This window comes from Homarus americanus, unplaced genomic scaffold (assembly GCF_018991925.1).
Source record: "Homarus americanus isolate GMGI-L3 unplaced genomic scaffold, GMGI_Hamer_2.0 scaffold4060, whole genome shotgun sequence".
NCBI lineage: Eukaryota > Metazoa > Arthropoda > Malacostraca > Decapoda > Nephropidae > Homarus > Homarus americanus.
Genome location: NW_024746161.1, coordinates 8,920,398 through 8,941,324, shown reverse-complemented (window position 1 = coordinate 8,941,324; position 20,927 = coordinate 8,920,398). Strand labels below are relative to the sequence as shown.

At 37.2% G+C, this 20,927-nt stretch overlaps 1 protein-coding gene across 2 annotated transcripts in view; it reads right to left on the bottom strand.

Annotated features, from left to right (window-relative positions):
• LOC121879134 (TATA element modulatory factor-like) overlaps window positions 1-20,916 on the bottom strand; it is a 35,841-nt gene extending 14,925 nt beyond the window's left edge. Inside the window, exons 1-18 of one of the 2 annotated variants that reach the window (XM_042385730.1) lie at window positions 20,778-20,916; window positions 19,583-19,751; window positions 18,990-19,121; window positions 18,463-18,567; window positions 18,039-18,202; window positions 17,657-17,789; window positions 16,725-17,299; window positions 14,541-15,307; window positions 13,603-13,785; window positions 12,247-12,345; window positions 11,556-11,716; window positions 10,281-10,433; window positions 9,560-9,645; window positions 7,935-8,038; window positions 6,243-6,384; window positions 5,156-5,349; window positions 4,374-4,586; window positions 3,706-3,912 (exon numbers count right to left, since the gene is read on the bottom strand). In XM_042385730.1, coding sequence (XP_042241664.1) covers window positions 3,706-3,912; window positions 4,374-4,586; window positions 5,156-5,349; window positions 6,243-6,384; window positions 7,935-8,038; window positions 9,560-9,645; window positions 10,281-10,433; window positions 11,556-11,716; window positions 12,247-12,345; window positions 13,603-13,785; window positions 14,541-15,307; window positions 16,725-17,299; window positions 17,657-17,789; window positions 18,039-18,202; window positions 18,463-18,567; window positions 18,990-19,121; window positions 19,583-19,739 — 3,575 coding nt within the window. In that variant the 5' untranslated portion in view covers window positions 19,740-19,751; window positions 20,778-20,916. The remainder of the gene's footprint in view (window positions 1-3,705; window positions 3,913-4,373; window positions 4,587-5,155; window positions 5,350-6,242; window positions 6,385-7,934; window positions 8,039-9,559; window positions 9,646-10,280; window positions 10,434-11,555; window positions 11,717-12,246; window positions 12,346-13,602; window positions 13,786-14,540; window positions 15,308-16,724; window positions 17,300-17,656; window positions 17,790-18,038; window positions 18,203-18,462; window positions 18,568-18,989; window positions 19,122-19,582; window positions 19,752-20,777) is intronic. The other variant, XM_042385731.1, reaches the window with a different exon arrangement.
• Between the last annotated feature and the right edge of the window lie 11 nt (window positions 20,917-20,927).

Genomic DNA, 20,927 nt, shown 5'->3' with positions numbered 1-20,927 from the left:
GGTGGGGCAAATCTAAAAATAGCTCTGGGCGGACACTCACATTATGTGGAAAAACCGCGTTAAGTGAAAGTTCAGCTCTGGCGAGGTACATTATCTTGTTAAAAGCGGCTAAGTGAAACCGCATAAAGGCGGTAATACTGTGTGTATATATATATATATATATATATATATATATATATATATATATATATATATATATATATATATATATATATATATATATATATATATATATATATATATAATATATTATATATAATATTAGATAAAATTTGCGGGAAAGAACAACGGAGCACCTAGGCTTTAGTCTTTATGCAAGACATCTTCAGAGCAACTTGATCACATGGACAGAGAGAGGCTTAAATATACTGGGGTGACCTTAAAACATGAGGTCAGGTCATAATGATGTCTTCACTAATCCCACACCAACACACACGTAGGGGCTTGAGAGATGGGGGGTGGCGTGACTAGTCAGGTCGGGTCAAAATGGACCACTAGTAACTATCATACATCTAGATCAAAGGTTTTCAAAGCATTTTTAACCTTGGGTACTGACAAATAAATTTGTAACATATCAGTTTTAACTGTGCCATCACTGAGGTTTATTGATTTTAATTCGTGATCAAACTAGCTTCAACCAGAAGTCTTTCTGTGACACAGCAGGGCTGTGGAGTCGAGTCGGTCAGTCGGAGACTTCGAGTAGGAGTCAGTCGGTAAATTGTCAGACTCGACTCCGACTGAAATATTCTGTTCCTAAGAACAAATATATGAACTCAGGCATATTCATTGCAGTGATTCCACTGATCCACTAATTTTCTTAAATTATTAAAAGAATTTATTTCCATTTTATAAGCATTATTATGAATTTATTGTAGCAGGCACAGTATAGCACTATAATTTTGGATGATAGTCTCTTCTTTTACCATTTGAAATTTTGAATTATATCAAATTTTGTTTCGTTGAAAACTGCACAGAGGCTCTCAGCTACAAAACAATTAGCTACAACCTGTTTTTGGTGAGATTAAGGCAAATTTAATTTAATAACTTAATCATGTAAGGTTTATCCATTTTCCTTAATAAGGTATTCATTTCTTTAATGTACATAAATATATAACTTTACTTTAAAAGGAATTGTAGGATCATCATTTAGATCCACATCAGATTATGAGCTAAACAAAATTCATATGCTGAGATCGAACTTTTAGATATACATGTAAATGGTGTTTTCTAGTTAATATCTTGAATTCTTAATAAATTTATTTATTTTTGATTGAAACTTTGAAAGTCAAGCCTATCATCTTTTGTAGTTCTTAAATATCGTCAGATCATTAATAAAGCTGTAGCAGTATAGCCACGGTGTTTTACTTTTTACCTACGCGGGTTACAACATACAAATTACAATTAGGATGGTAGAAATAGTTGTTACAAATAGGCCAAGGAGTGGTCGTCGAAGGTTTTGTCTTCGACTCCACAGCCTGGACACAAGATGATTTAAATACTTCTAAGCTTTTTTCCCAAGCAATGGGATGATTATTATTCTAACATGAACGAACAAAGGCACTGCTTTCAGATGCTGTTCTGATATTATACTTATGTTGTTTGATTCTGAGGCTGCAGTGTTTTCCTGTCTGTCCTACATAATTACAATTACATTTGCTACATGGAATACAATAAACACTTCCATTTACAGTCAAACTTGGGCTATTTCTTTTAACATATTGGTAATGGTTGAGTCATACTTGAAAACAACATTAATATTTAGAAGCTTGAGGGACGAACTAACGGGACAAATTCATTACGATAGGGCAGAGTCAAAATATTCTTAAGTGTGGGAATTTGCCTGGTTTGGAGAGGAATGAAAGGATTTTTAACCCTTTTTAATACATCGACAAAGGCAGAAGGGTACCCGGTTTCTGTGCAATGGAACGAATGTGTTTCAATTCATCGTCAATAAATTCAGGTCAAATCACGCGAACAACTTAAGAACATAGCAGAAAAAACTGACATTTTGGTAGACTCCAGGTGATTCGATTAAAAAGTGAATGAAACTGTCTACCTGTGGTGCTTTCTGTATACCTTAAATTTGTAGTTTTGGCCATTTCTCATGATCGTGTATGTGGAATACTATAGTGCATGTACACTTTACTCTTAAATCACTACTGTAATGTGATACAAGTGATTAATTTTTATCTCTTCTGCAAAATACATGACGTTTATATTAAAATTACAGGTGCTCCCGACTTACAACGGGGTTAGGGACTAAATCCAATTAAGTCCGACATAGATAAAAAAATCAATTTAAAAAAAAATTAAATTTAAAAAAAAATTTGAGGAGTCGGAGTCGAAGGTTTTGTCTTCGACTCCACAGCCCTGGAGAGCAGTACTCCAAGTTAGGACGAATGAGTCTCTTCTAAACTTGAAGCAACTGCTCAGGAGTGAAGTAGCTACAGCATTTGTACAGCATTCCCAGCTTTCAAGAGGCAGCTTTAGCAATGTTGTGGATATGTGGCTTCCATGACATATTAGAGGAAATGGTGAGGCTGAGCATATCTATTTTAGAATTTGGCAGAATGATTGCATCCTGAAATGAGATTAGTGGGAGATCTTCTATTTTGGAAAGTGTAATTGGTAAATTCTGTGTTTTATTACTATTGAATTTAACCAAATTTCTACCTCCCCATTCGGAGATGCTGCACAGATTCGTATTGATAGATGAAACGATATCAGCTCTAAAAACAGATCTAGTTTGAGAATTAGAGGAAAGGGAAAAATAAGAAGAAAAGTGAAGAGTAGATTCATCAGTGTAAGAATGGATAGAAATAGTAATAGTGAGAAGTAAATCATTGATATAAATGGAAGAGAGTAGGTGAAATAACAGAACACTGTGGAACACCACTATTGGTAGAGAAAGAGCGAGAGATCGATCCCTTGACAACAACTGCCATGGATCGGTTCTCAAAGAAGCTAGAAATCAGAGAACAAAGTGGGGGAGAGACACAATAAGAGGAAAGTTTAGAAAGCAAAGACTTGTGCCATACCCTGTCAAATGCTTTGGAGATGTTGAGGGCCACGACAAAAGTTTCCCCATAATCCCAAAGAAAGGATGACCAAAGATGGGTGCAGTAGGAGAGCAGATCACCAGTAGATCTCGCCTGGCAAAAGCCATACTAGTGATCCAACAAAAGAGAAAGGCGTTCAAGGTGAGGGAGAAAATGAGAGTTTAAGATAGTTTCGAAAATCTTAAAGAGAGATGAAATTAGTGCAATGGGGCAATAGTTAGAGGGATTAGAATGATCACCCTTCTTCAAGATGGGCTGAACCGAGTCATGCTACCAAAAAGAAGGAAAAGTTTGGGTTTTGAGGCAAAGGCAAAAGAGGCGAGGCAGCATAGGAGCCAGAATTTCAGTACACTCCCTTACTGACATCAAGATTGGATAACACACCAGCACACCCTACGAGAGGAGATTATAGGAAAGTGCATAGGTACAGTAGGAGGAGCAGGAGTTGGAATCGTCTAAGGTGGAGTTAAGAAAAACAGGAGAATAAGGTGCCAAAGAGATTGGCTTTTTCAGAGGGAGAGTTGGCTATAGAGTTATCAGGTCGGAAAAGAGGGAGTGCAGAAGTTATAACATATGTTTTTGGTTAAGGACCAGAAGGATTTACTAGAAGAAGAGTTTGTCAGGTCTACTAAAAAAAATTCATTACCTATTGGCGTGATTTTCTGATCTATTAAGTGCATCCTGAAGTTCGAGGACCTGTGCCATCAGAGTCTCCTGCTCCCTTTTGGCCTGTGTTCGAGCTTCCTCTAGCGCTGCCTCCAGTTGTTTCCGAACCTCTACCTCAGCACTCAGAGCCTGTTCCTGGGCTTCTGCATCTTTTGTTACCGCTGCTCTCTGAAGTTCTGTCATCTCCCTTAATGTTGCATTAAATAGTCGTTAGTTTTCTTTTGTACGAATAAAATTTTTGGCAGTGTCATCAAGTAGTGAATTATCTGGCAGGAAATTGAGTCATACTTCAAACGCACGCACGCACGCACACACACACACACACACACACACACACACACACACACACACACACACACACACACACACACAAAGCATGGATATTGACAGTTCTACAAATATATATCGTATTTGTTCTATAAATCAAAATTCAATTTGAATTTCATATAGATCTATATTTTGATTCCCAATTTAAAAAAAACATTGTAGCTACCTAATGAATTTTCGTCCAAAAAAAATGTGTTAGCCCAACAAATCAAACAGACAAATGTACAGACACAGGAAAGTAGTACTTCTTCCAAGGTAAACTACCAATAATAAACTACAAGAGATCCTGTAACCATCACCATAAGCTTTTGAACAACTAACCTATAAGCAGCATCCAGTGCACCTTTAAGTGCTGTCATCTTGCCTTCTAATTCAGCATTTTCTGCATTTACATCCTTTACCATCTGCTCTAAGCGCTGGTTGGTTATGTTCAGTTGACACACAGCATCAATTTGACGACGTTCCATTTCTTCCTTGGCAGAAAATTGTTTCCTTAGACGTTCTAACTCACAAGACTGTTCCTCAAGCTTGTCTCTGGGTAAGGAATTAACAGAGATGCAGACACAAAACAAGATAAATTAATTCAAATTATTCAATACTATACAGTATACATTTCATGAACAATATTATACTGCATAGCGAAATAGCATAGAACCCCTCAAGAAAATTAATGGCGCCAATGACAGAGAATGAGGTAAAATCTGCTTTAATCTTGATTATGGACAGGAGAGTGTTTGAAATAATGAAAATAAAGAAAACCATAAAATATTACAACAAAAATGGAGGAACGAAGCATCATAACCTATCTAACAGCTGAAGAAAGAGACAAGTGACCTGTGAGGTGCCTGTGTTGACCTTAGGCAGTGATCTTTCTTAACCTAGTTAGAGAACACGATGTCCTGTTGAACATGTACAATTGCTGTATAACCCAGCAATTTTACCCATTGTTCAACATGAGAATACTACAGCTTAGCAAGAATTGACTGAGGGTGTCTTAATAGAGGTATCTCACAGGAGTACTTGTTAATGGCCAGAAGATAAAAAAAGTTCTACACCCAAACATTACCTATGTCAAAATTATTAAAGATAAGTGAATTACAAACTTTTGACTCTTGATAGTAGTTTCATTTTCCTTTTCCTTGCTTCTGAGTTTTTTGATGATGTTGGAGTAACTTAACTGCTGCTTACTGAGTTTCTCTCCTTCATCCCTCAGTTCACGGATCACAGTGTCTCTCTCTTCCCGCTCTCTTGCCACTTCTGCCGAGCTGAGCCTTGTTGCTGCCTCAGCCCGTACCTCCTGGTGAGCAGTGCAATCAATGAATAACAACTTGTAAATTAATAAAGAACATCGATATGGAAAGTTCTTCAATCAACAAGTACAGGTATTGGTACAAAGCTCAAGAGTAAAGTACGGTCACTCAAAAAAGTATCTTTACAAAATTAGTTAGATAGTATGACACGACAGATCAAGGATTTTGATAACCCTACCGAAACAACAGGAGTCACAGTGTTCATTCTGAAATTCATCGCCCTCATACCCTAGTAAGCTAGTTTTTTGAGTGACTATATATTAAGAGGAAATAAACAAACTAATGAAGACCATATCTCCACTGAGCACACATTGGCCCATCCAGACACAGGCTTTATCAAATATATAAATTATGTGAGAAAGTGTTTTCACCAGAAGAGGGAAATACCAGAGAAATTCCTCGGTTTGGATCCACTCTCTATTGTGGATGTACATTGTGGTATAGTAATGGGTATGGATGTGGATGTTCTTATGATATGGGTGTGGTTTTTGTTGTGGGTGTGGTCATGGGTGTGGATGTTTGTATGGTCGTGGATTAGGTTATTAACATGGGTGCAAAATGCTCCTCCAAATTTACAAAGGCTATTACTAAAAACACAACTGCACTGTGTTTCTGCCAGAGTGTGGGGGAAGAGTTGGGGAGAAGGGTTGTGTATAGTATTTTGATGATGTTTACGAGACACAAAGAAAGGTATGGCGGCCTCCGCACTCATGACAACACACCCACTACCATGAATACCTTCATCACGTCATTATTTACAAAAGGGGAGGTAAAATATAATTCTCATTGGATTATTTCTACTCTACGTGTATCATATAATAAAAAATAAAAGCCTCTGTTTGATGAACTTTGCCAAAACCTTTCAACACTGTACTGATACCTCGAGCTGCTTCTTAATGGCTTCCTTCTCTCTCAAAGCTTGCTGAAATTTTCTCTCCATTGTGACGAGGCGCTGAGTGAATTCTTCTCTCAAGGACTCGGTCGCCTCCACGCCACTACCACCCTCCAGTTCCTCAATGTGACTGGAATAAATAAGATATATTTAAGCAATAGGTTCAGGGATGACTTAACTCTTCGTTACACAGCACCAATACAGTATTCTGAGGATAACTGCAGTAAACCTCTTTATTTAGCACTATAATGTCTTGTTTCATAAAGATCTACATAAAACTTTAATGATAATCAATATATAAATGTTTTGCTAATACTGAGGACGAGTGAAGGGTCGTCAAGGATTGAATTACTATTTAATATGAAAAATATAATAAGAAGTACAGGTTTATTAAAAGTAAAATAATATATAGTAATGTTCGTTATACAGTACACTCTCCCAAAAAAGTACTGGTCCCTTTTCTCATCAATACAATGTGTCACAATGGACGAATATTTCAGGATCACTAATTGTGATTCCTGCATTATGTTGGTAGGCCTTCCTTCCTAGTATCTGTGAGGTTGCCAGTTATTATTTCTGGCATTTGTTGTAATTATGGTGAATCACCGTGTTCCATCTTCAGTAAAATAATATCATGATATTAATGTAGCAAAAATATATCAACGGCAGTCAAATAATGGGTGTTTTCTGCTGGAAACTCATGACCAACACGAGTACTCGAGACTCATTGGAAAACACAGCTTGCACAGGCAGACATCGTCTCGTAGTGTGTATCAGATGATGTTCCATTGCCAGCACAAATCATGAGATGATACGTTATACTGTATACATAATTGTTACTTCATCAACTGAGGTAGAAATATTATTGAAATCCAGTAAATCATAATGTAATACCAGATCACAGTGTTTCATATTTCGTTCGAAACGATTCCATTGTAACCTCGGTTCATGAAAACATAGTAACATTATATTCCTATTTGGCAACCCATCCCCTGGGGTTGAAATAGTATCTAAGGTGCATAATTCAGCGGGGTTACTCATGATGTTATTGGTTTTGCATATGGTATCACAATTCATCCATTTTCATTGCATTATGTAGAGAATAGGTGGTATACTGTAGATATCATGGTGATTATCAGGTGCAAGAAGAAAGAACGAAAGGTGCAACTCACAATTAGAAATACCGACCGAACCAAGACTGCTGTGCACGTGTTATTCTGTTCATTTACAAATACATGAGGCCCAGGGGGGCCGATACTTTTTTGAGAGAATGTATACACAATATGGTGCTATAGTGTCTTATACAGTACATACAATAATTTGGTATAAAGTAGTGTCTTGTATGTACAATATGGTGGTATAGTTTGTTTTTTATTTAGTATGGTGCTATAACTTGCTATCCCTGCTCCATGCAATGATTTTCATTTGACCATGTTTGTTTGTTTGTTTGTTTGTTTCACTGTCAGCACAGAATTTCAAAACCCTCTCATGCTGGCTCTTGATATTTCAAGATGTAATTTCTTACTTCGGTAGGTACGAAAATTACTGCATTTTTCACAGACTAAAAGCCCATGGATGACAGGATGGTAGACTAATGCATACAAATTATATCACATATTCAAGGCAGGCAAAATACATGTTAAAAATATCCAAAGAGTCATGAAGACAGGGACAGCTTACCCCTTAAGACGTAGGTTTGTATCTTGTAGGGCTGCATTTACTTGACTCAGTTCCATTACCTTTGTTTCTCGTGCTTCCAAAACTTCCGTCAACTGGGATAGTTTCTGAAATAAACGACAGATTGATCCTGGATATCTCACTTTACAGCCAAGTCACAACAAGGAAACTCAGGCCTTATACCCATCAAGTCTATGAACAGCATCCCACACTAACCCCTGACAATGATAGCTGCCATCTTGCATTTTCCAGTAAACAAGCCAAGTCCAGATGATATTCATAACAAATCCATATGGAGAAGGAAGACTCTTGAGTCTCCTTGTCCCTAATTGATTATAAAATGGTCAAAGGCTCATTCTTGTACCCAAAGCCAACATGATACTAGGAAGAGGCAAAATGAATTGCCAGGTTACAAAACAGTTACAGCAAGGAATATACAGTGGGGTATGCTATAACGAACGTAATTGGTTCCAAAACCTCGTTCGTTATAGCATTCGTTCGTTATAGGATTAATCCGTTCCAGGCCCCCAAATACAACCACCTAACACTGAAAAAATTCTGTGGAAAATGTAAAAAATACGGTACTTTATCTTACCTTAGTGTTATTCAGCATGCAGGTACCCCTAAACACTGGCACATCACTATCACTTCCACTGGGAGTCTTGGCTTTAAGGTCCTCAAACAATTGTCTGGCCTTCTCACAAATTATAGCTTCACTAATGTTACCACCTGCCATTTCTTTCTCCTTTATCCACACTAAGAGTAAATTTTCCATCTCTTCAATCACATTACACTTTGCTTTGCTAAGTCTAAAGATTCCCTATGCCACTTGCACAGCTTTTAACTCCCCTTTATTCTTCAAAATCGTACATATACTGTAGTCGATTTAGCCATCCCATATTCATCACTAAGTTTCGCAATGCTTCTTCCATTCTCACATTTCTTTATAATTTCTTTCTTAGCTTCAAGGGTAATTAGCTTTCTCACTCGCTTTGGACGACTCATTGTTACAATTGTATACTTGTATAACAAAATAGTTATACAAATAACGCGAATTTCCACATCAAAAGACGAAATTTCAACAATAACAGTGGTGCAATGGCTACACAATGAGACAAAGATGGCGCCTGACGCTCTTGTTGTGGGTCGCGGTACAACAATATTCATGCGCCAGGCGAAATAGTCCCGTATTCATCCGCGTTCGTTGTAGGAGTTGCGTTCGTTATGGCATTCTCAATTTTATAGGTAAAACCGTTCGTTATAGGAATATTCGTAGTAGGATCCGTTCGTTATAGCATACCCCACTGTACAGGTATAACTCCAACGTTATTTCCTCTTCCATAAAAACTAGTGTGAATGGACATTACAGTTAAAAATGCTGTGGTGGTGGTGCTGCTGGGGATCATGTGCTCTCAGATGTTTTGGAAATGAGACTTTGGAACTCATTATTTAGATATATGACTTATAAGACCCTCGATATAACGGACTTCCATCTCTATATAATTTGTTAGATGGAGGTTTCGTATTTAAAACTCTCGATATAACAGACTTTCCCTCCACATAGTCCGTTAAAAAGAGGTTTCACTGTACATATTAACCCTTTAAACACAGTAAATTAGCAATCTGACCTTCATTAGTTTGTCCACTTCTGATGAATGGTTCTCAGATGAACTCTCGCTGGTTTCTGAGAAATTGGACTGATTCCGACGATGACCTGAAATATTTACATTCAAATATACTCATTACTGAACATATAAAACACAAGTGAACACAAATACACTGAACATGCATTACTGTACTGTTACAATCACTCTATTAATAAACATCTGATATACAATTCCACATACAGTATTCAAATCACCTTTTAGAAGAAATCTTGCTGCATTATCACATACTTTTGGTTGACAGAGATTATCAAAACACCTACAGTATACTGACTTACCTCTATACAGTATAATCAAATACCTGCATGAGAAAAACATGAAAAATAATGCATCACAATTAACTCACTGTTCACAGCAGGTCACATATGGGGCAATGTAATGTATGAATAGGAGTGATGTTAACACAGAAAATGGAAATTGTGAAAATTATTTGCTTGAAGGAGAGTGTTCAGGCTATCACGCAAGGGAGTACTGTACAAGGTATACTGGGTATTAAGGGACAGGAGGCATAAATGGAAAAGGAAAAATTTCACCTGCCTTTTGTAAGAAAAAATAAATCCCATTTAAACTTCCACCATTAACACAAACCCATCACCAATTCCAAATTAACAAGAAATCATGAAAACTCAAAATCTTTCACCAGCATTGCCAAATGGATACTATTTGGAGGTCGAATATTGTATACCTTTTTCAAAGCGAGGTTGGTCCTGGAGGAGGACCTGGGAGATGCGAGTGCGATCGTGGGTCAGGCTGTCTTGGTACAGGGAGTTATACATGTCTCCCTCAGATTCGCTGATACTGGTGAAGCTTGTGGTCATTGATGAGGGAACAGTTTCCACTTGACAGAAAAATACATAATGGTATGAATTTCTGACAACCCAAATCCTTATCTTTTAAGAAATTACACAACAGACTATTTAGTCACCCATTTGAGTAATTTTCAGAAGAAAGGTGGCAAAAAATCAAGAACTGATCCAGATATCCTAGTTTATGCCATGCACAAAACTAGGCGGCTCGTACAGTGTGCTCACTTAACCATTAGCCTAGACCCAGGAGACCTAACACTAGTGACCAAGAATACCTTTATGGTTACTCAAGGAGGGAGAGTAGAAGCATATGTATTTTTTCTAGTAAACTAGAAATGAAGCCTGACAAGCAAGTGATGTTACATTGGCGAGTGTTCACCTCACCCTTAAATCTGAACCCAATTACAATAGTTCCTGGATGTCAACCTCCAATCACTCTCTGCATACTTCCACACTAACCCACAGGAGGCTGTAAGAACTATCCTGCCTAATTTCGGGTTTAGCCATAAAATGGGATTTCAGGATCATTCCTTCATATGTGGTGGCCAGCTGCCCTTCACTAGGTGGTCCATGTAACCGAAGCTAACTATTTCTGTACTAGAAGTCAGACAGATATTTTCTTAATGAGAACCTGGTTTACAACATTGTCAAACGAGGTGTAAATTGTCACGAGTACAGTAATCTTAGAGGCCCAGCATAACCTCTTGTTTTGAGCAACAATTGTTATATGGAAGCAAGTGATGTCTGACCTACCTCAAAGTCACACATAGTCTACACTCTACAGCAGTGGTTCTCAACCTTGTTTGCCCCATGCACCCCTGTCACCATATGTCAGAATGTCATTCCCCCCTCCTTTCCAAGATTGTCTGCCTCAAAAAGTGCATTCCAAATAATATGCATATAATACTGAAAATCCTTTATTTTTTCCATATTAGTATCAGTTTCCCCCCCCCCCATGAAAACCTGAGGGGGGAAATTCCCCCCTGGTTGAGAACCCCTGCTCTACAGGGTTTAATGGGGAAATGATGTGAGTTTGGGGTGAGGATATTCACAGGTTGCTCTTAACCATCACTATGTTATAATGATTCAATGGTGTATGTGATGTATCATGATTTACTGAGTACTGTATGTGAATTCAATAAAAAATGCCTTACCTTTATCATTATTTGTCTTCTTGTTATTATTGCTGGAAGAATCTGAGGCAGGTGATTCTGACCGGTCATTGAGGAGAGAACGTAGTCCACGCTGAGCAGACACCCAAACCCGAGAAGTCGTGGTTGACCCACGTGCAATGGTGCTGCCATCTAGACTTGGACTAATTGTCACAGATGAAAAAAAAGTAAGAATTAGACAGAGATCAATCAATCTTGCAGCTAGATTCAAAAGTAAAAGTAAAAGAATTTCTTGCTAAAATTTGTAGATACATACTGTACCTGTATTTGATATACTGTACTGTATATGCATCAATTAAATTATTATTGTTATACATTACAATGAATAAACAAATACCTCAACATGTTACACTCATTTATAGCAACTTCACAAGAACTGGATTTATACACACACACATGCAGTTTACTTTTTACCACCCAAATTTCAACTCCACTTGGCTAAGGTTTATAATTATGCAACTCCTAACTGCACTTTTAGTCTTCCCTGTAGTTAATGCAATCTGGGAAAACAAGCCATTACCCAGGTACAGCTCCCAAAATCCCTGGGCTTTAAGGTGTTGAATTAAAATGATAAACACAGGTATGCGTAACCCTTAATCTTCCCCTCCCTCACTATATTCCAAGGTAAAGGTATTAAAAAAATTAGAGTCTGTTCTTTGGGCTGTCAACTAACCTGGATATAACTTCAATATCTGACGAGGTAGTTGTCTCCACTTCATCTCCTGAGCTGTGGCCTGAGGTGTGGCCAGAACCAACCTTCAGAGCGTCAGACCTAAAGGACGAGCAGTCATAAATATCCAGTCCAGTACAGTATTCCAAACACTGTATTCAATGAAGATATCAAGTTAAAAATTAATTAAGTATATATATAAATGGCATCAGAAACACTAACCAACCTTATTAACTGTGTGCCTATCTGCAGTGTGTCGTCTACCTCACATTCATGCATCGTGGTCCATGCACATCTTCTTAAAAAATTTTCATAAGTTCTCATTATATTAAAGAACTTGGGTGAAGAAAATACTGTACTGTAGTACAAAATTTAAGTATTAATTTTTAAATCCTGTTTACCAATTACACCAGGATAAGGTAACTACAGTGTGTAATAACCAGCAACCTCACAAGTTGAAAATTAGGTAATCCAGGGCTTTATAGCCATTTTCCATGCTTACCTGATGGCATGGTGTCCTTTTTGCAATCAGGCAAATTTGAAGCTACCTGTAGTTTTACTTTTGGATGCCTTTCCTCTCACCAACCCACTTTTATGGAGTAGGAACAGAATAGTATTATATGTAGGACTGCCAAGTGCCCTCTTAGCTGGCATGGCAGGGTTGGTAATTTCAGAAGTACTCACTCTTGCGTTATGTTAACAGTTACAGTTAATATGAACATGTACCGGGTAAAATGTTCAAAATATGATCTTTATTATGCACTATAATAAAAATGGAAAACATATACTGTACAGGTAAAGTATTTCCAATACAAACTACTTCATAAAATACTTTAAAGATATAGTACAGGTATCATTAAACTAAAATGCACAGCAAATATGAAAATAAGATTTTTTTTTTACTATGGATATGCAATAAAATAATTTTAAAATAACCAAAATTAATCAAAGGAAACTCATGATTAGCATATACAATGCAAGTCCTTAAACAGAAAAACAACAAATATGACATACAGTACAGTATATGACAGCATATAATGTACACAAGTGATTTTTTGTTTACAACTGTATATGAAAATTATATTAACATCCAGCCTATCAAAGAAACATGAACATTTGGGTCATGGTAAATGCCCTCTTGGCACATACGCCCAAAGATGTCCTGGAAGACCACTGCTCAAAGAAACACTTCTTTGTGGAGACATTTTTTAAAATATGTGTTATGGAATATATACTGTACTGCCATGGTCACATACAAGGCCCAAATTTCCTGATACAAAAGTGATTCTTTAGGGATCTTGACTGACTGATTTCCAGCATGTCAGTATTTCCAAAACACTGCATCAAATATAAGTTTACCTTTCTGAAGATGAGGGCGAGTGTTCTCTTTCTGGTGGAGAAGAACCTCCGCTGGTGGCTTCCTCATCACCCATTGCTTCTTCCAACAGGCAGCGCACAACTGCCCCGCCCGAGCCTGTCATGCTGCTGTCTTGCATTTCACTGCCCCCTTGTTGCTCATGTTCACCCAAACGAGTAGCACTCCTGTTAATGAGACGGTATCTGATAGGCTAGTCAGATAATTGGAGGAAAGACAAGATACCCTGTTGCCCCATTGTTTCAATGATTGACAAATGTTACAAAGTTTTGTAAAGCAAATCTGGACCTGGGATATTGGAGAAGGGCAAGGAGTGCAAAAATTAATCTGATGCTTCAAGAAATTTAAGAATTGAGTGCACATGAGATATGGATGATACACACACTAACAATATTTGACAAGAACAACTAAAAGAATATAAGGCAAGTGTGCTTCCCTTGGTGGGCTGGCTGCAATGTGTGCACTGCTGCAGCAACACACTGTCGTTCTAGACTAGTTTACTTTAAGATAAACTGAGCACATTTCTGGACACTGGTAGGCTTTGTCTAAGGATGTCTGGTAGAGAGTTATCTATCTCTGGAAGGTCATTTGCCCATTCCCTTGGCCACATAGAGGGACTTTATGCTTTAATCCTCTATTTTCATATTATGTATTCATTTAAAGGACTGTTTTGTATAATGGGTCTTCAAGCTCCTTTTGGAGATGGATGGGAAGATGCATAAAATATATTCTCCTTAATATGTGGAAACACTTTGTTCCAGTCACTCTTAAATGAGACTTCACTTAGGAGGTAAGGGTGCCTTAGTGGGATGGAAGTACTGTACAGTAAACTTTCAATTCATATAACTTCTATTTACATACCTTGTATGTTACAACATATTGGGTAAAGATGAAAACAAACTACAATAACTTATTAACTAACCAAACCATCTGAGTAGAATCCACTGAGGCTGTGATTGTGTCCGAACTGCCTCCACTTTCCACAGATATGTCCAAAGATACAGTCGGTGCAGCACTCTCGGTTTCCTCCCCGTGAGTCCCATCCACAGACCCTGAACTGGCTTGTGTAACTGTTCTTCTGTCTTCTACTGAAGCCTCATTATCCTCAGATGGGGTATTATCAACAGGAGTAACAGTACTCTCTGATGCTGGAGACTGCCCGGTGAGCTCTGCTGGTAATGTGTCCATTGGACCTGTGAGTATCTGATCATGTGTTATTATACTGGCATCCAGCACAGTGTGGGTACTGGAGGTGGAGGCACTGTGTACACTTTCACTGGTCGATGTATCTTCTATTAAGCTAGTGCTTGTTTGAGAACTGGAATCACTGTCCTTTATTACAGATGGCAATTCACTTGAGGCTTTGTGGGTTGAAGCCAAGTTTTTGGGATATACCTGTATGGTTTCTCCTCTGTCCAAGTGAGTTGGCTGCTTTACTACTGTTTGTTCTATAGAGCTCACGTCTGAGTCTTTCTCTACACTAGAGTCACTTGCTATAGGTTCTTGAGATAGAACAGGCTGGTCTGAAGTGTGGTGAAGGACTGGTTGGACCTCAGTGTGAACAGCCAATTGTAAAGTGGGCTGTGTGCTGACAATATTGGGTGGAGGACTTAAGTCTTGAATAAGTGTGTTACTACATGAATCTTGGTGAGTGGGGGATGAATCACTAGAGGAAGGCCCACTAAGTACCTGAAAATAAGATATTCTTTACTTTCACATAAAATAAGAGAGAAATTAATGACAAGTTAGACAGATAAACAAAAGTTACCTTCATCATTCAATCATATCAGTAAGTAAAAGTGATTCTCAGCCAGAAAAAAAAGAAAGAAAATAATAGGTTTATGTAGCACTAGATAAACCAAGTACTGTACAGCAAAATGTCATTATACTATAACATAATGCAATACTGTGCTGTATCAGGATAATCATCACCCAAAAAATAATTGACACTTCAAAAATTAGATTAAAATAACCATGAGATTATTAGAAAGTTGAAGCCAAATAATTTACCAACTCACGGTAATTTTCAAAACAGGATGAAAGACCGCATGAAACATTTATAGTACAGAAAACTTTAAGAGAGAATAAATACAGTACAGTTTAAGTAGACCCAAATTATGAAATACTAAGGCTTACTACCATACTAGGGACAGAGTACATACTTTTTAAACCTTTGAATAACCCAAGGGGGACTACTGTACCACCGCAAGTTCACTCACAAAAGACCACTAGAAATGATGAATGAGTAAATAAAGACACTGCTACATTAAACTATAGCAACACTTTCAGAGTTTATATATCAATAAATAATCTGATAGCTACCATTTTAAAACTAACTAAAATGTTACATCAAATTTAGATCAATGAATCATCAAGTCAATTGACAACGGGGGTAAAATATCATCATTTAAAGCTATAGGAGATATAAAATGAATAATATAGTATGTACTTATATCACATCTTTAAATTTCTTATCTGTTAGTTACCTTATCCCTAAACTTGTCAATTAACCTATTTATCATGCCTGGGATAAATATACATAGCTATATCATATTGCATACCAAATCAATAATAGTACAATCCCTAATTCCAGTCACTTATTATTCCCAAATCTAACATACACCCTCAGTCCCCCATCCAAATTAACAAAACTGAACATGTATATACTGTAAACCATAGCTACACATGTACTCTTTTAAGGTTACACACATCTAATAAAGGCAAATGCAATACACAACTATATTTAGTAATACAGATCTCTGACAGTCCTTTATTCCCCCCCCCCCTCTTCTCTGTTGCTGATCCCCACCTTAACACACATCACCTATAACAAAACAAAATTCATCTTCCCTTTGACCAACTCTTCGGTAGTCTTCTTTATTATCATCTTTGAAAACATAATCTAAGCTCCTGTATACGTTCTTGGGCTATTTTTATCAATCCTCTAAGGTTTTGTATCTCTCTGAGGACCTATAATTATTAGCTACCAATGAAAAATAGACAAAAGATATTGAACCATATTTTATCCATGAAACAACACCTAAAGTATATTTCACTAAACCACTGCATCAACAAACAAAATCTACAACTAGCAAACTAGACTTACCTCAATGGAGGACGGTGAGGTAACAAGACTGGACGAACCGAGAACTTCTATTGATTCTGGAGAGCTAATGGGACTGGTTGTTTTTCCAGATAAAAAATTAACCGTTAGTTTAGTTTTTGCTCCAGCAGACAAACTTCCATGTTCCTCTCCATCAGGTGAACTGTTGTCTGAGTTAAGCACAACTATACTGTCCGGTGTGTTGCCTTCTGAGTTATCACACGACACTGTAGTTCTTCTTTCACAAATTTCTATTTTATTACTCGCACTCGTGTTGCTTCTATTGGAGTCATGAGATTTATAGTGTTCTACACCTTGACTATGCTTTTTCACTTTACAATTATCTAGATATTCTTGCTCTCCAATAAACACATCTTCAGATATGGCAGAAGGAACATCCAGGTCGACAGATTTTCCTGAGAGGGAACCTTGGCTCTCCTGCCGTACAAACCCACCACTGTCACTGTCTACACTCCCCACTACCAGCCGACTTTTGGCAAACCCTTCTACGTCAATATTGTCGTCGGCCAGACTGGCCTCACGGCCTTCTAGATCTCCTTGCATTGTACCAAACTCCCCTGAAAAATAAAGTGCTTAAGAGTAAAAAGGCTCATGGAGTACTGTAATGTTAAGGATGAGATGAAAAAAATTAAAGAATGGATGACAAGTGTAAAGGCTATAAATGAGATGGGGAAAGGTACCAAAAGAATGGCATAGAGCATATGTACAGCTTCCCTGTATAAATAAGGAATCAAACCTAAGCACCTTTTTCTAGCAGAGCCCACAGCCAATTTCCTTTTAACATATTTACATCAATGATTAAAACTACTGAAGTATTGAATATACAGGATATTTTTTTTACTATTTCTTTTCGAGTTAAAACTGCAAAAGCATTCATTAAATAAACACAAATACAGTATTACCAACTCTCTTACCTTCCTGGTGGTCCCCCGACATAACCATAATGCTACTCTCCCACCCCCAGCCCCACTCATTTGTTGCTCCATCAACACCACTGGCATTCATGTCAGCCATCTGCTTCACCTCATTATTTTTGTCATTATCCAACTGCAAAGAAATAAATGCATTCTATAACACAATTTTACCCTCAAGTTTATTGTTAGTTTATCTTAAAAAGCTACCTGGGGGTTTTGTTCTAGTCTTTTACATGCTATTATTGTTTTTATTATATCACATATTTTGGTACAGTACTTTCATAGGTTAAACAAATGCAGTATACTTCACCATGTGGCAATCAAAACTGGAATAATAAATGGAGAACTGCCCCTCAAAATACTGTATACACCAATGAGATACCTGGTATCTTTTACTATCATCATCGTGATCCTCTAAACTGGATGTGCGGGGCTGTGTAGATACTGGACTGGTTGTTAGTTGTAGGGTTGGTAAGCTAGTGCTACTACGTGGAGGCTGAGTGGCCACAATGCTCTTTTCTGACCCACTTGAAACTTCACAAGTATCTGTAAGAATATTATTCTTAATTTTTCATTCACTCTCACTTCTACACAAGGTTTTATACCCAGAGAAGTCGTGTAATTACAAAATCAAACAATGGCGAATCTATTATGTACAGTAGTGGGAAAATCAATGATATGGTTCAGAGATATCACTAACATCATCAATTACCGTTATTTCTATCCCTATATACAGTATTACAGCCCTTACATGAGATGGATTTATTCATGCATTTAACTTGTTGCTCAAGTAAAGTTGAACTTACCATTAACTTTTTTCCTGCCAGAAGTAGGGTTCTCAAAGAAAGATCCAGTAAATGACCCCCATAAACTTCCAGCCATGATGGTAGAATTACCGGATTTCCCTTCATCTGAAATGTATAAGCATTATAATAATACCATGTATACATATAATGATGTACTGAATTCAGAAATGGTAATATCATCACTTTTACTTTTTCTTTGGACCACCTAACCTGCTGATCACAAGGAGGTGGTGAGGTTAGGATTATGTTATATACTTCCCCCAATTCTAAAACTCACTGGGTCAACTGAACTTAAGAGAGAACGTGAGCATTAAAATTTTCCGCTGTCTAATTCTTGAGAGTTGGACCCATTAGGGATAACCCGGCTAAGTAGTACATCATAAAACAAAGCTTGCAACTTATGGTTCTATCAGTAAATACTATCCACTAGGTCATCAGAGATAAGAAACAAGTGAATGGCAAAGTATGCATCTGGAAGTTTTGCTCCAACTACTGTATTTCTACATGACTGTGACCAGGTACTGTACCTTTAGATGTTGTGGCAGTTCCCGGAGTAGAGTCTATGGGGGAATTTGCAGGCGTGAGAGGTAATTTTTTCTTATCCAACCCAAATGATGCAAAAAAGTTTTCAGACTCATCTTTTAGCTTCCCTGGCAGTCCTGGAAGATAAATAATTTCTTATTTCAATGTAGGAAATTTCATCATTACATTACTGAACTAGACTAAAGCAATTTATTTTGGCAATAATTACAGAATCCTTAGTCACCTGCACATTCCAAGTTTACTTTTTTCATTCCATTTATATTCTTAATAATTTCATTAAATCTTTCGCCTTTCTCTATCCTCAACTTTAAAATCTGCTTCTCACTTCTTGGAAGGCTTTTAACCTTCCATTCACCATTAATCTTGCTTCTACCAAGTAATGTTCGCATACTTTTGCACTGCCACTCGTTTTATAACTTCTAGTCTTTCCTGACACTCTACTTCCCCACATGTAGCACATTATTTTATTATATCTCTCAGAAAAAATATATCAGTGTTTATGAAAGAAGGTATATTATTTAAAGCCAATTAAGAGTTCATTTAAGTATATAAATCCTGCAGTTTTAAAGAATCTCACCTTTAGGAGTTTGTGCGGTTGTAACTAATGGTGTTCTGGGTGGCACTGTGTTCTCTTCATTCTCCTCGATGTCAAGTGCTTTGTCAATTGTACGTTGAGCTTCCTTTAGAGCAGATCTGGCGAGGGAAGTGAAGCCGGCAGTGTCAAACCAGCTCATTGTGGCGGCTACCTGAAGGGAGCAAAATAAAATATTGTATTCTGTTGCTCAACCTTGACTCATTGTTTCAACAAATGATGATAACTTTATCATACTACTCTACTGTATAATACAGTACTGTAGTGATTTTCTTCTAAACAGTTTCATTCCTATGAACACTTTCACAGAAGAACAACTTAACAGCTACTGAAAAACTCTATGATTTATATGAGATCAAATTAATCAACCTATCAAACCTAACCTAACCTAACCTAACCTTCCTAACTTAACCTTGGACAGGTAGGTTCATCTTATACATATCCAATAAATCATATATATTGTAACAGTAAATGTTAAGGTTTGGAGGTGTTGTGTACAAAATGAAACCTTCACAGGTAAACAGAGAATAAGGCATTATTGTGTCAATATTGATTGGTGTTAAGTTGAAAAAAATTACAACAATGAAAACCTATAATTGTAAATCTTCATAATTTTATGGGATTTAATGAGTTAAGAAAGCATTTATCTAATAAAGAAAATTTTCCTGAAGTTTCTGAATAACCCACAATATTATTATTAATTATGTACTACCATCTTTTACCCGAGTAGATTGCCCAAAACGTTCTACATTAGCCTTCCATAAAACAGTTGTCAATGACAGGATTATATTAACTCATTTATTCTGAAAAACTTATCATATGAGTCCACACTACAGGCATATTAGAAATTATAAACAGTATGTCATCTTGGTCTGACATTATCCAGCTGGACCAGACCATACAATACAGGTTTTTGCCAGGAATTCTCTACCAACACTCTAGACCTAGGGGGATGGCCCTCACTGGGCATATAAGGGAGGTAAATTAATTGACAGAACTACCCAGTATATATGAAATTACCAAATCATAAAAATATACATTAAAAGTTTATCATCAATGCGGTCGTGTCAATATAATAATACCCAACATCTACCTACCCCTAAATCTATAACAATGAAAGTATTATAACAGTCTATACAAAGATATCTCAACAATAAACATCAATTCTAATAATTCATACCTCTCAAAATCTTATATATGACTTCATCACAATTATAGTCAGTAGTACAGGTGTATAATTTAGTAGTTTATGTTGTTATTTTGGCTGGACACTTGACACGCAGGCAAGACTGGTCGCTTCCACCGCCACCACCACCGCTACCAGCTGCTG